This window comes from Lutra lutra, chromosome 14, assembly GCF_902655055.1.
Source record: "Lutra lutra chromosome 14, mLutLut1.2, whole genome shotgun sequence".
In the NCBI taxonomy this organism is placed as follows: domain Eukaryota; kingdom Metazoa; phylum Chordata; class Mammalia; order Carnivora; family Mustelidae; genus Lutra; species Lutra lutra.
The window spans coordinates 72,236,642-72,251,985 of record NC_062291.1 but is presented as its reverse complement, the minus strand read 5'-3'; the positions used below and the strand labels follow the sequence as shown (position 1 = coordinate 72,251,985).

The 15,344-nt window shown below is 46.8% G+C and overlaps 1 protein-coding gene and 1 non-coding gene across 3 annotated transcripts in view; both read right to left on the bottom strand.

The window, feature by feature from the left end:
- Positions 1–15,344, bottom strand: part of CASP7 (caspase 7) — a 28,307-nt gene that overhangs the window by 7,771 nt on the left and 5,192 nt on the right. For both annotated transcript variants that reach the window (XM_047702086.1, XM_047702085.1), the window contains exon 2: positions 13,732–13,841. In XM_047702086.1, coding sequence (XP_047558042.1) covers positions 13,732–13,841 — 110 coding nt within the window. The remainder of the gene's footprint in view (positions 1–13,731; positions 13,842–15,344) is intronic.
- LOC125085312 (U4 spliceosomal RNA) lies at positions 11,156–11,294 on the bottom strand. The gene has a single exon (XR_007122851.1). It is a non-coding gene; the product is annotated as a U4 spliceosomal RNA (small nuclear RNA).

Sequence of the window (15,344 nt, the reverse complement as noted above, 5' to 3'; positions counted from 1 at the left end):
GGCTACCCGTGTGATGGGGGCCAGGGGCAAGGACAGCAGGAAGGAGGAAGAACATGACTGTATTTCTTTTTTAGTACATGTGAATCAGTTATTGAAAAGGTTAAAATACAGATTATTTAGTAGTTAAAAATCACCTGCTGCAAATGGATTTCATTTTCTGGCCTATTTTGAAGATTACTGGATTCATACTTTTTTGTGCTACTCATTCCAAGGGCTCCTAAGACACCCCGTGATTCTGTGTTTCACTGTGATTTCACATGTGACTTTATTCTCCAGTCTTCTGAGCTTCCTCCTCTTCTGTGTCAGTAACAACGGTGTTAATAAATACAGTCACAATAAGTACCACTTTGGAAGACTCACTGACTTGTACACATGACCCCGTAGGTCTTTCCAACAACTCTGTAGGGTATTGGCCCCATCCCATAGGAAAAGATGACACGAGGTTACCTGAGAACACAATGCCAGACTGGGATGAGAGCCCAGACCCAGTCACAGGCCCAAAACCAACTCCCCTATTCCAGTATTTCTTGCCTCTGTTACGATCCAGATTCCAGGACCTTGGCCTAGACTTAGAGAATCAGAGCGTCCTAGAGATACCCACACCCTCCCTCTGATGTGTGAGGGCCTCAGCACTAGCCTGTCTTCCTACCACCCGGGCCCTTTTTCAAAAAAAGATTTTATTTATTTATTTGAGAAAGAGAGAGAGAGCGTGAGCACATGGTGGGGAGGGGAGGAGCAGAGGGAGAAGGAGAAGCAGACTTCCTGCTGAGCAGGGTGCCTGATGTAGGGTTCATCCCAGGACCCCAAGATCATGACCCAAGCCAAAGGCAGACACTTGACCGAGTGAACCACCCAGGTGCCCCTGCATGGGCCCTCTTGACTCTAACATTTCACGGCTGAGCCCCAAGCTGGCCCTCTCCTGTCAAAGGCCACTTCCCAACATGGGTGCAGCCTTCAGGACCCTTGATTTGTGGCCAGAAGGTCGAACCAGGTACACCTGGGGAAGCACGGCCTGTGCATGGTGCCCGTCGGCAACAGCGAGGCTGTCTGCAGGGTCACGTGTGTGATTTACAATTTCCTGCAAGGTCTCCCGGGGGTGCCAGGCAAACAGAATGGGGGGGGCCTGCAATTACTTGAACACCACAACCGAAATGCTCCCAGGAAATGCCACCCCTCTTCTGCCTCATTTGCCCAGTGTCTGGAGAGTCCCCTGCATGGCCTTGGTGGTACAGTAACCGAGAGTCCAGGGCGGGAAGCTTTGCAATCCCCGAGCCAGCAACTCATGAAGAGTTACTGTCTGTTTGGAAATCAATTGCTGGAGCCAAGCAGATCCTCAGATAAACAACTGCTGTTGGACATGGGCAAAGGCCTCTGGGGCTCCAAAGAGATTGTGGTCATTAATTAGCCATTGCAGAAAGATGCCAACAGTCCACAGCACGGCAGGCTCGCCCGGGGCTGGGGAACGAGAAGGATACTAAGAAGCTTTCAGGGCTTCCAGATGAGCCATTTCTTCAGCTGGTAATCCTCCCCCAGAGACAGGATCTCCTAAAAGTGCCCATTTTCACTGCCTTGAGTTCAGAGGACTTTTCTGCAGAAGATCCGGGAACACGTGTGCATGGCTATGGCACAGTCCCCAAAAGGGAGGGTGCGTGGAGCCTCTTTCAGGACTAGATCGATGGAAGCGAGCCCTTCCCCTGAATCTGACCAACGGCGCAAACGGTTCAAGAACCCCTTCCCATTTCCCTACGTCACCAGCAACAAGGATTGTTAATGTCTGTGTGATGCTTTATGTTTTACAGAGCCTGTTCATAATCATTATCCCACTCATCCTGCGAAGGATAGATGAGAGACGTGCAAAGACACAGCAAATTAAAGCTGGCCATGGTATTTTTTTAAGTCAGATTCTAGTATTTCGGGTTCTACCTGCTCTCCATTCCCTGACCCCTTCTCCTCTGTCTCTGCTAATTCTCTGCTGATAAACCCAGCTTTTATCTTGACCTTTTTCACTTTCTGAAGACTTTGGCCAAGATTACCATGCTGAGAAGAAACACAGGATTCTTGTTTTGAAACCTGCTATTAATTGCAAGGCTCATGATAAACCAGAAGAGTGAATTAAAAGTTCCAAATCCTCTTAAAAGATCCTGTGTTTCACAATTGGCTACAGATTTTAAAAAATAAATCTGGCCGTGAAATCACTGTTCTTAGGGCCAGATAAGCACGACTGCACTAACCAGGACAGGCTGGCTGAACGACCTAGCAAGTGTTTGTAAGTGTGCACTAAAATGCAACAGGAAGTTCATGTACAGCCATGCTTCCTAACCATCTTTCTCGTTTCTCTGTGCTGCCTTTCCTCACCCGTATGAGCAAGGACCGTTATCTTCTCTTCCCAAACGTATTCACATAAGCTCAAATATCTGCTAGGAACACAGATCAAGACAGCATTGATTCTCAGGAAGAAACTAGATGACCCTCACTTCTTAGGTTAGAGACCCATTTTTTTGGAACCTCAAATTCCACAGTGCAAGGCCAACTCAGTCAATTCAACAAAGTCAGGAGGCAAAAAATTACAACCAAGCTCTGATGGTTGTTTATATAAAGAGACGTCCTTGAAGAGCCTACAGCAACTTGTACCAGAAAACATTAGAGGATAAAAATACTCTGCCTCCTTTACGAAGAAGTAAAAAACCTCAGAAAGTGCACAATGAATTTTTACAATCCACTCTGGGTGTGAATGTAATTTTCCCCATCACCGAGTGGATAAATACAGGTTTTATCCTCTTAACAGATCCCCTAGGCTACTCGAGATGTGAATTATACCTTTCTATATTTGGAAGGGGATAGAAACATGCAAACCTGCTACTGTTTATTTTCTAAAGCGTCTCCATGAATAGGATCCCCAGAAGCTCTATCTGTTTGCAGACATTCATCAGCAGGAAAGTAAACACACCACCAGGCACACATTTCCCCAGGGCTGTTTCATTCGGAACTAGAGCTCTGGTTTTCGTAGCTGTTTTGTCTAAATATTTTTGGGATGATTCATTCATGGTTTCAACATCTGAACGGCGGGTATCCCCGACACTCCTGACATAGCGAGGCAGAGAGGAAAGGAAAGAGTGAAGGTGGTACCTCGTGTCTCCATCCGGAAGCACCCCCCTGTGCGTCAGAACAAGGCTTCGTCCGACAACTATGGGCAGCGAGTTTCCTTCTTCTCTGTAATAATAAAAACTCAACATGCTCGGGGCTCAGCCGGGGACAGCAGACTGGCACAGCCCGCCCAGCCCTGAAGGCCCGTGACTGAATCAGCAGTGAACTACAGGCTGGAGTTTTCCATGGGACCATTCACACTGGGGCTGGGAAAGTCACACTGGCCTCCCCCTTCTCTGCTGACCGGCAGAAATGCCCAGGCCCACACTGATGCATCCTCCCCGCTCTGGGACGGCTCCCTAAAGAAAAAGTGACTTTCTAGGAGCATGGGATCCGAAGGGTGGGGGGAACCCCAAACGTCCACAAAGATACAACCAGCAGCACCATTTGTAAGAGTGAAAACATGGAAAGAGGGGAATGGCTAAGCAAGAGACTGTCAGTAGAATAACAAACCGCACAGCTTTCTAAAGTGATGAGCATGCAAATGGGGGTGACCCACCAAAGTGCCCGTCTACAAAAGGTGGCAGAACGGCACACACAGAAATGGCAAAGTATGTGAAATTATATGCAAGTAAATGAACAAAAATAGGAGGTGACTCTGTGATTAATCGGAGTTCAAATTCTTTAGGCTATTTTTGTCCTTATAAAAGTACTCAAGGTATTAACACAAATAATAAAAACAAAAGGCTACAGAGGCAGGCCAAACACCTTAGTTTTCAAATAAGGCAGATAAGACCTTTTTCAATGGTCTTGAATAAAGTGAGTGATCCAGGAGTTCCTACCCCTTTCCCATCTCACCCCTCCAAAGGCAATGAGGAAAATGTGAACACATGAAAACGAAACAAATGGTTTAACGATGCTTTCCTCAACTTCCTGGTTCAAAGTCACGGCCAGGGGAAGGTGTGGAGCTCAGCACCTGCTACCCCTCAGCAAACTGAAACATTTGCCATCCTCAGGTCTGTGAACAAAGGGAAAAACATCTCTGTACATTCTTTTCTGAAACTCAAATTTGCAAGCATACACCTACTTTGGGAAACAAAGTTAGTTTAAAATAGGCTGGGGAGAAAAAGAGTCCTTCCCCCAAACTTATCCACGTGCATGTTTCCCTCCTCCCCACAAACAACGAAGCACAGAGACCTCTGACAATAAAAATTGATAAAGGGGCACCCGGGTGGCTTAGTTGGTTAAGTGACTGACTCTTGATTTCAGCTCAGGTCATGATCTCAGGGTGGTAGAATCGAGCCCCATCTCGGGCTCTGTAATAGGGCTCTCTCTCCCTCTCTCTGCCCTGCCACCCCCTGCTCAGGCACGCTCTCGCTCTCTCTCTTAAAGAAAAAGGAAAAAAAAATTTGATAAAAGAGTAAAAGAAATTAGCCAGGGGGGGAATCAAGGACAGGATTCCCTTTTAAGAGTCTGAAACTCATGTCTGTATTATGGCTACAGGCTCCAGAACTTAGAGTGGCTAACAGGACCCAGCCTGCACTCTGACAAACTCATTGCATTTATCCTTTCTGCCTTCAGAGGAACGGCAGACTCTCCGTAACAGAAGCATGCCAGACAGAACACCCTGAGTTCTCCAGTGAGCTTTGGGTTTGAAAGTGCAAGGCCACGCTGTGCCTCTATTACTTGTGACCACATGTGCCCCAGAGAAACAGAGGCCTTGGTTTCACAGTATTCCTTCCTTCCTGCCCCCCCCTTCCTTTCTTAACAATTTTAATTATTTATTTTAGATGGGGGGAGGGGCCAGAGGGAGAGGCAGAGAGAATCTCAAGCAGACTCCCTGCTGAGCTTGGAGCCCGACATGGGGCTCGATCTCATGACCCTGAGATCATGACCTGAGTGGAAACCAAGAGTCGGATGCTCAACCGACTGAGCCACCCAGGCATTCCTCATAGTACTTCTCTATAACTAGACTTGCTTCTAGAATAGTGATTTTTTAAAGATTTTATTTTTTTTATAATTTTATATGTCAGAGAGAGAGAGAGAGAGAGAGAGCGTGAGTGAGCACAAGCAGGGGGAGCACCAGGCAGAGGGAGAAGCAGGAGCTGGATGCAAGATTGGGTTCCAGGACCCTGAGATCATGACCTGAGCCGAAGGCAGCCGCTTAACCAACGGAGCCACCCATGCGTCCCTAGAACAGTGTTTTAACATTTTCATTACTATGAAAACTGGATCATTGACTCGTCTTCTTCATTTGTTTTCTTTTAACCCTCCAGCTCACTTCTCCCTTCTAGGAGAGCAATGACCTAAAATAACTGGTGGGATTCTCCACGTGTGGAGCTTCAAAGTCTCTAGATCCCGTGACCCTGTTTGAGAAGCGTGGCTCTCTGCTCCTGTAACGGGTACTTGGCTCTCTTAATCAGAAAGCCCATCGCCAGCCCTGCTGGAACGCATCCATCCCTCGGCTGAAGTGAGGCAGAAAGGGAGCAAGTTCAATGAAGAATTAAATCTGCTGACCCACTTGGGCAGGAGAGAAAAACCGCACTGCTGGGGGATTCATGCGGCTGGAAAGCTCCGCGCCACCATGGTCAGGACTGGCGCTCGAAATAAGGGGTGGCGGTCTGGACCCTAAGTTAGAGCTGGGTGTTGGGTCCGGTCTTGCTGGGTGACCGTGGGTAAAGAAAGCACTTTACCTCCCTGGTCTTAACTTTCCTTGACCATTAGAGGAGGGAATTGGGAGACTTCCCATTTTCAGTAGTCTTCTAGTTTTAAACATTACAATGGGAGGATTTCCTCCCTCTCAGGAAGGATGTCGGTTTCTTCTTCCTCATCACTCTGTTCAGCAAACTGACAGTTACTTTATTCAAGCCTCACAGAAAATCCCAGGGGCGGGTATTCATATCCCCATTATGCAGAGAAGAAAACTGAGGCTCAGAAAAGTCAAAGGACTTGCTAGTCCCTCAACGAGTGATTGGGAGGCCAGGACTAGAACCTGGGATGTCTGCCTCCAGACCACCCCTGCGGTGTCATCACCGCTTCAAACACAGCACTGAACCCTGGGTACTGTTTATATACACATTTGGGAGACAGGCATCTGGTATTCTATCACCTAGAATTCAAAGACTTCCTTTATGGAAAAGCCAACTCCTTGGGTTATATTTTAACATTCCTTTTTTTTTTTTTTTTTTTTTTTTTGCGGGGGGCTGGGGGTGGCCAGGCGTCCCTGGCTCTCTTTGAATCAATGGGTGTGACGGAAAGAGCTTTTGCTTCATTTGGAACATACTCTTTCGAATGAGCTAACGGTCTGCTATCTTTGTCCTTTCCTCTAATTCCAAAACATCACTTCTCCTGAAACACCCCCTCACCTCCAAATGAAAAGATAGGCCACCTGGATCTTTCTCATAATTATACAAAGAACACATATTTTCACGGGGATCTGTTTACATATAACACTTAGCTGGTGGAGAAACCCGAGTGGCCATGGAGGAGAAAGAATTAGAAGCCAGTGGCTGTCACGAAATACACCAGAGGAGCACAAAGGCCGGAGCACAGAGGGGACACCAAGCAGAACGCCCGTGGGCTCTGAACCAGGGCTGCAAAGACTGGGAGTTTATCAAGTTTTGAAAATGAGGCTTTTCTCCTGCTCCCTTGGCTCGGGGACTAGAAGGATAAACAACCACCCACCCCCTGCAGGGAGGCAGAAGTTTCCAGCAAGATCCCGGGGAAATTTGAGGGTGTGAAATGTTTGCTACTTTGCCTTTTATTTCCTTTAGCAGGGAGGGGAAAGGAGCCTCTGATTTCACAGCTCAAGTGTGTTCCAGGGAGGATCTGCAGGAAGGTGCCAGGCGGGCCGGTCTTGGACCTACAGCGGTACCTCCAGGACCCCACGCATCCTGTCCGGGGCCTCCACGCACGTTCCCGTGCTTCAAGGCCCAGCCTATCCTCACTTTCACGGTGGCTTGGCCCTGACAGGCCGGCTCCTCCTGTCCTCTGATAACTCCATTTCCAACTCTCCGGCCCTCCCTGCCCCTGCCTCCACAGTTCCCAGTACACTACCATTCAGCAATTAGCTCTTTGTACTCATTTCCGGAGCCGTGCCTAGGCATTCAATAAGAACCCGAGTTCACACCAAGGCAGGGACAAGGCGGTGACCTTGGATGGTGGGTACCCCTGGGCCGGGTGCTAGGGTTTCCTTTACCTTAACTTCAAGAGGAAACCCTCTTCACCTGCACAGATGATTCTAGAACTTGTTCCATAAACTGTGGTTCATAACGAACACTGACGGCGCACGTACTGATTTCTTTGAAGTCTTTTCTGTTTACAAGTCCAAACACTTTGACTCATTTTAAATTAATATCTCGAATATTTTTCCTTTGTGGTTTCCTGTGTTTTCCAAATGTTCTTCAATAATCAGGAAATTAGAAAACATTTTAATAAGATTTTTTTTAAAAGTAGAGTTAAAGAACAGCCGGGTATACCCAGGGCCCACGGAACAGAAATAAAACGATGCTGTGATGCCATCTAGTGACACTGAGGCGACAAAGCCAAGGTAAGTCAGAGCTTGGGACTACCTGGGGCCAGTGAGTCCTCCCTGGCATTGGGGGGTGGGGGGAAGGGGACTTCTTTTTGTTTCCCCAAATCCTTACAGTCGGAAGGGGAAGGCAGGTGTCCTGAATTAGAAATGGGCAGGGGGCACCACTGTCCCCCACCCACTGCCTTACCAGACAGAATTCTTACACTTTGTAGAAGGGAGCTGGGGACGGGATAGGCTGGCAGGGTGCCCGCTACTGGGGGCAGGAGAACCAGAAGCAGCCCGGATGCTCACACACTGGCAGATTCGCTCTGCCGTCTTCACGTCCCCCCTCCATGAGTTAAATTCAGCAGAATTTAGAATCTCAAGACACAGAGCTGAAGGCACAGGGTGTCGACCCTGCCAATGGGCCAGGTATGCCCATGGACACCCACCCTTCGCGGCAAATCACATTGTTCTGAGTCTCGCCCCATCTCAGGCCAAGTCACTGGCACCACCCAAATCTGTCACACGCTCTCGGGCAGCGAAGCCAATGCAGCAGGAATGTTCAGGGAAGCGGTGAAAGGTGGCAAACGCTGGTGCCCTTCTGTCATTATGACAATAGAAATAGGGATTTCATCACCCCTTTCTCTAGCTGGAGGACTCAGGGCTCACCACATGACTCCAGTCTTCTGTGGAGTTCAGGTGCCACTTTCCTCAGCATCTCTCCCCTCTTCGGCCCTTCCTCCTTTTGGTCACAAAGTCCCGTTGCTTCTACCTCTTGCCACCTCTGGGGTCTAGCTGCTCCGCTCCACCTGCTGCATTCAACTGGCAACAGCTCCCTCTTCAGGACCTGCCCTGCACTCCAGCTTAACCCACTGAGCCACCCAGGCACCCCTAAGTCAATCTACTTCTTAAACTCTTTCATGATTTCCTTGTTCTTAGGATCGATTCCAAATCTTTAATGTGACTTACACACAAGCCCTTCTAAACTCTGGCCCCTGCCTATTTCTCTGGTCTCCTCTTCTGGGGTACCTGCCACACCCCACACCCCTGCCAGCATGCATCGCCCTGACCTCACACACCTATACCCCCCTTCACCACCCTCCTGCCCCCATCAAGTCTCAGCACACATCACATCTCCCGGGGAAGCTTCTTTCACCCAAGACCAGGCTATGCCTCCTTTTCAATCTTACTCCCCCAGCACCCTGCTCTGCCCTGCCGACCGCCACCCTGCCTCGGTTACCTGTTGCATGCCTGCCTTTCCAGCAGGAACGTGAGTGTCTGGGGCTGGGGTCTTGTGGGTCTTGTTGACCTTGTTTCCAGCTGCAGCTCTGGGCCAAACACAGAGCCTGATATGTTAAGGCAGCAGCTGAGAAGGCAGCCGCAGGTGAGTGCAGGTTCAAATTCACTAATCAACTACGGGACTTGGTACAAGGGGCTTAACTTCTCACTGTTGCTCCATAGATATTTAATGAATGACTGGAAGAATGAATTAGTGACCCAAAATAGCACCTGACATGGTTAATTTTATTCATTTATTTAAATACTTCACTTATTTATGAGAGAGAGAAAGAGTGAGAGAGAGAAGCAGGCTCCCGGATCAGCAGGGAGCCCGATGATGTCGATGACGTCGGGGCTCCATCCCAGGACCCCTCCAAGGACCCCAGGATCATGACCTGAGCTGAAGGCAGACTCTTAACCGACTGAGCCACCGAGGCACCCCCTGATATGGTTAATTTTAAAGCCATATGAAAGAACCTTCCATCTTAAGTTAAAAAACAAATGAAAGGAAAAACCTAAATTTTAAGGGTTCATCACAAATTCTGGAAGAAGTTTATTTGAATTGACTGCCTCCTTGGCAGGTGGCCTGTGCCTCACATAATACAGGATTTGGGTTCGATGCCCGGCGAAGGCAGAGAAAATAAGCAACTAACAATTCACAGCCTGGAAGAGTAAGACATTCAGTTGCCATTTACCGTAGCAAAGTATTGTTTGCTAATTCAACAGTCCTGTCTTGTAACCCATACAACGAATATAGACAGCCTCTAAATCCCGAACGTGACTGACAGACAAGCCCTTTTAAAATCTGGCCCCTGCTCATTTAATTTAATTCAAATATTTAATTGGAAAATGGAATATGATTCAAGTATTTTGCAAGGATAATTACTGTTTATTTTGATAACATGAAGCTTGAGGTCAACGTCAGCCATGCTATTAAAGAAAAAAGGTCAGCACACTAGAATACAGAAGACTATGAGGGCTTATTGACCTTTCCAAAGGATGTAAGGGGGTTAAAAAAAAAACAAAACCAAACCCATATCACAGACTGTATCTATTTTTGCAAAATGATGCACCTGTAAGGCAGAGGTCTTCAAACAGGGCACTAAAAGACCTTCCAAGGGGTGCAGACATAGGCAGCTTTAAGGAAATGATCAGATCCTCAATTTCCATATGCATTTTTCCTAAAACTTGTCTGCCTGATTTACTGCCTACCCTTTCTCAGTTTCCTATCTCCCAATATATGAAAAAAGAGCAGAATCTCATCCATCCTAATTCCTAGGTAATGTCAAAACCTTCTTATCCTCTAACAAACAGACAATTCAAGTGTTAGTATCTGTGGGTCTCCTTGGATGAGGCACCACGATGGGCTTCCTATTTGTGTTAAGAGTCTAGAGAGGGTGAAGGATGGCATTAGAAATGGGGCTGTTGGGGCGCCTGGGTGGCTCAGTGGGTTAAGCCGCTGCCTTCGGCTCAGGTCATGATCCCAGGTCCTGGGTTCGAGCCCCACATCGGGCTTACTGCTCGGCGGGGAGCCTGCTTCCTCCTCTCTCTCTGCCTGCCTCTCTGCTTACTTGTGATTTCTCTCTGTCAAATAAATAAAATCTTTAAAAAAAAAAAAAAAAAAAGAAATGGGGCTGTTGGGGGACACACTGGGCTGTTCCAAACTCAATTATATGTTTAAAAATATACTAATAAAAATATGTAATATAGTAGAATGGAATGGGAGCGATGTGGTTTTTAATATGACTTTGATTTTTTTATCCCCTGATTATTTCCAAAGACTATCACTTTTGGGTTAGAGTTCTGTGACAGCAAAGCAAATAAACACTGATTCAGGGAGGTAAGCACAGCATTTTCTTTGTGCCTTTCCTTCCTCCTTCCTTTCCTCTCTCCCCGCCCTACCTACCTTCATCAATCCATCCATCCATCCAACCTTCCTTCCATCCATCCACCCATCCATCCACCCACTATCCTCCAAGAATCAGAAACATGGCTGGTTGTCATAGGGATACCTAATAACACATTTGCTGAACTGAAAATGGTATCAGACCTTTACTGGTTGCAAGCAAATCTGGTGAGTCCAAGAAGGACTGGCTTTGTCAACTGGAAGACAGAACAGACATTTTACCTAAGTGAATGAGCTACATTTGCAGCTCCAAGGTCTTAACAATGAAATATTTTAAAAGCAGATAGTTTAAAATAAACATTTACCAAAAAGAGGGAAAAAAAGGATATCAACAAATGTTTAGCATTGCTGTTTAATTATCTTATCTCTGTCAGGAATATCTGGGGTTACATAAGTTGCCTCTAAGTAAAGAGGAACAGGTTTAATGTACAGTTTTGAGAAGTTTTCAAGTAGCAATAATTGTGCCTTGGATAAACCTCATTGGCTACGATACTGCCACTGCGCAAAGCTTTTCGAGAAGTTTTGATGAAGCCTTCTGAATGTACTTCCCAGAAAGGAAAAAAAAGTAAATGTTTCTAAGGGCTGAAGAACATTCCTTTTGTAAGTCAGGTAATTTCTAATCATTCTCAATGCAACTGCAGAAGGAACTAATTGATTTGTCAGTTTTTGGCAGAGAACTCAGAAGGAATTCAAAGAATTAAGTGGCATTATTAGAGTAGAACTGCTGTCATCCCATGTACTTATTCATGGTTTCTCAGAGCTTCTACCCCTAAAAATGATAAGTAGGCAAAAAGAGGGGATATGGAACTTCCTTATTCTAGCAATGACTATTTGTCCATTTATTTGTAAACTAGTTTTTAAAAGCCTGATTTCCCATAAGTTGCAATTTAAATGCAATTTCTATGTATTATTGTGATGAAGAACAATTTTATAGCACTGATGATTTATCAACATTTCTGTTTGGACCAACTGTGAATCAGTAATAGCCAGGACAGAAAATTAGTCTAGGAGAAATTATTAGTAACTTAATATAGGAGAAATTTCATTTAATACTCCTGATACCTGGAAAAAGGCCTTATAGTTTATGCATCTGTTTACATGCACAGCTATATGGTACAGAGATTCATGATGAGGTGAGCAATAAAAGACTTTCAAGCAACTACACCCATTACAGCAGAATAAAATACTGTGTGGGAGGGGAAAACAAGAGTTTGAGGAAAAAAGAAACAGCAAAAATTCTAGCCATTAAAGACAGCTTGCTCGTGTCCATTCTTAATGGAGAAATGCGGTCATAAAACGCCTGTGGACAGGGCACCTGGGTGGCTCAGTGGGTTAAGCCTTTGCCTTCAGCTCAGTTCATGATCTCAGGGTCCTGGGATCGAATCCTGCATCAGACTCTATGCCCAGCAGGGAGCCTGCTTCTCCCCTTCCTTCTGTCCAGTCACCCCACTCACATACACAGACTCTCTTTCTCTCAAATAAATAAAATTTAAAACAACAACAACTCTTGTGGATTTAGATTCTACTGTATACACACAAACAAGTGATTTTTAAATGTCAATAGTTACAACACACCACTGGTTTTCATAATTTCTGGCAAGTATACCACAGGGCTTGATCAAGCCTTGTGAAATGGCCATTACACAGTTCCTCTTCCTTTGTCACCACAGGCAACCCGCTTCACCCAAAGCCTCAAAGAGGAGGGAAAACTGAAATATTCTCACATCATTCGCAACTATTTGACAAGAAATTTCTGTGTCGCCTTAAAATGGATGAGTGCACGCGTAGTTCTACAAGATCATTTTGCAGCTACGTGAACGAAACATCTGATGGGCATCGTTCTAAGGGGCTTGGGCTTGCACTGGGGAGGGGTTTAGCTTGGATGGACTGATCTACCAAGGCCGGTGGAATTCGGGTCCAGGATGTTGGGGCCCTTCCCACGTTTTCGAGTCTTGTCTGGGATGGTGAGATCCCAGAGTCTCTCCAGGATGTTGTAGGGAGCCAGGCCGCCCCTCATCACCAACTCTTCCCCTCCTGAGCACTGCTTGGGAGCACTCCCTAACCTCAACTTTTATCTCTGTCACTGTCCTTCCCAGGTGGGGTCTGGCTTAGGAGATGCCCAATAGTCAGAAGCTTCGGATCCACAAAGCACTCTAGCTTCTGGCCAGGAAGCCCTACCGCCTGCCATTCCATGACCAGGGTTGAATGGAGTAAGGGACCCCTCCTCTCTGTCCTTGCAGCCCCAAGTTTAACTGGAAAGCACAGTAGAGCTGTTGATGATGCTGGTACCGTGTATGTTCTAATCTCTGTCATCAGAGAGGCAAGCTAGCAAACCTCTTTGTGCCTCAGTTTCCCTACCTATTAAGTGATGATAACAACAGAACTATCGCCTGAGATTGTGAGGGCTACAGGCAACACTGAGCCAGCATACAAGAATGTAATAAAAGAAGCTATTATTCTTACTAAATGCAAAATTTAGAATTTTAGAAGTGAACTCAAGAAAAGACAAGGTGAGAATGACTAGACAGGTGGCTTCCTCCATTGGAGTGCTACCCTACAACCCCGTCCCATGTCCCTGGATTCTGCTTTTCAGCCAAACCTGGCCCCAACTGGCAGCAGCAGCTCATAGACTCTGCCGCAAAGGAGGTTGGCTGCAAATCACCTCCATGGAGGACAGCTCCTTACTCCTGGGCGGCTGCTGTCCAGAGGCACAGCCACTGAGCAGGAAGACCCCCCTGCCCCCGCCAACCACCAAGTCTGGCTTGCTCCCAGAGACAGGGAGTGCACACGGGCTTCCTAGTGTTGTCACAGACAGCTGGCAGGATTCTGTGCAAATCTTCTAGGCGCAGCACAGACCGCTGGCCCAGACGATCCCTCACCCGGGCATGTGTGGCAATGGCAGAGACACAGCAGGCTGAAGAGGCCCAGGCCGAGGAAGGAAACTTACCTGAAGAGTGACGGGACAAAGGAGGACCGGTCTGGCTTGGCATCAACTGCGTCTGGGCTGCCTGTGTCCCCAGCTGCCTGCTCCACACCACAGCCTTGATCGTCTGCCATCTGGAAGGAGAAAAACCAACCACAACCAACATCACAAGCCTCAGGATATTTCCAAGCAGCACTCACTAGTGACACGGTTTTTTTTTTTTTTTTTAAAGGTTATTTATTTATTTGACAGACAGATCACAAGTAGGCAGAGAGGCAGGCAGAGAGAAAGAAAGGGAAGCAGGCTCCCTGCCAAGCAGAGACCCCGACGTGGGGCTCGATCCCAGAACCCTGGGATCATGACCTCAGCCGAAGGCAGAGGCTTTAACCCACTGAGCCACCCAGGCGCCCCGGTGACATGGGTTTTAATTAAGCTGGCAGGTGGGCCACTTTGCATATTTAGGCTCCAGGGAATCGTGCACCAACCAGTCATTCAAATGCTTGAGCACCAGCTTTATTTCCGGCATTGTATGAGAGATGGATGAGACAGCAGCAAAGGAAACAAAATCCATGCCCTCGGGGAGCGTCGCATTGGGCCTCCATGGCCTCCAGGATTTTGTTAAAGGTTCCCTGTGTAGGAGACGCTGTGGGAGTTCGGTCAAGGTTTGTAGGACAAGAAACTCTCCCTTACATTCCTGACAGGTTATAAGGTGCTCATCCTCTTCCTGGCATCACTCAAACCCAGTTCAAACACAACAGCAACCTGGGGTACAAAGCTGTTTGTATCAGATTCTTTTATTTACATGGTTGTACCAGGAGAGATTTCCATAAATTATTCTCCCACTCAAGAATCTTCAAGAGAGCCCTATGATCTAAAAAGTTCAAATCTAAACCCATCTCCTTGAATTTTAAGACCCGTCTTATCTAGTACTGGCGCCTGCAAACTACGGCCCACCACCTGCTTCTGCAAATAAAACTTTATTGGAATTCAGAGATACCCATCCATTTCCATACTGTCGGCAACCAGAGTGGAGCAATTGTGGCAGAAACCATGTGGCCTGAAAAGCCTAGAATATTTACTACCTAGCCTTTTCCAAAAAATGTCGGATCTCCTACTAATCTACTATTCCCTCTACTTTAAAGAATAAAAAATAACAGTAAGAATAGAAACTGACTGGGGCACCTAGTGGCTCAGTCTGTTGAACGTCAGCCTTTGGCTCAGGTCGTGATCTGGGGGTCCTGGGACCAAGCTTCGTGTCAGCCTCCCAACTTGGTGAGGAGTCTGCTTCTCCTTCTCCCCCTCCCACCTGCTCATTCTCTCTCTCAAATAAATAAATCAAATCTTAAGAAAAGAACAGAAAATTATTATTTATGTAGTAATTGTTTTGTGAGCGTTACCTTATTTAACACTTTCGATAATGCTGTTAGACCACCCCTGTGATAACTGCTTTTTGAGATGAGGTAGGCGAGGCTAGAAAAAGTTATCTAGCTTGTTCTAGGCTACCTAACTTCTCTATCTGAAGCCAGCAGTAGGCACCCCAGAGCACCCCCCACCTCCATCATTACGCCATGTAGCCGCTCAGTGTCTTCGGCATATTATGTTCATTTCAGGTTCTGTCTTTCTGGAAGTCACCACCC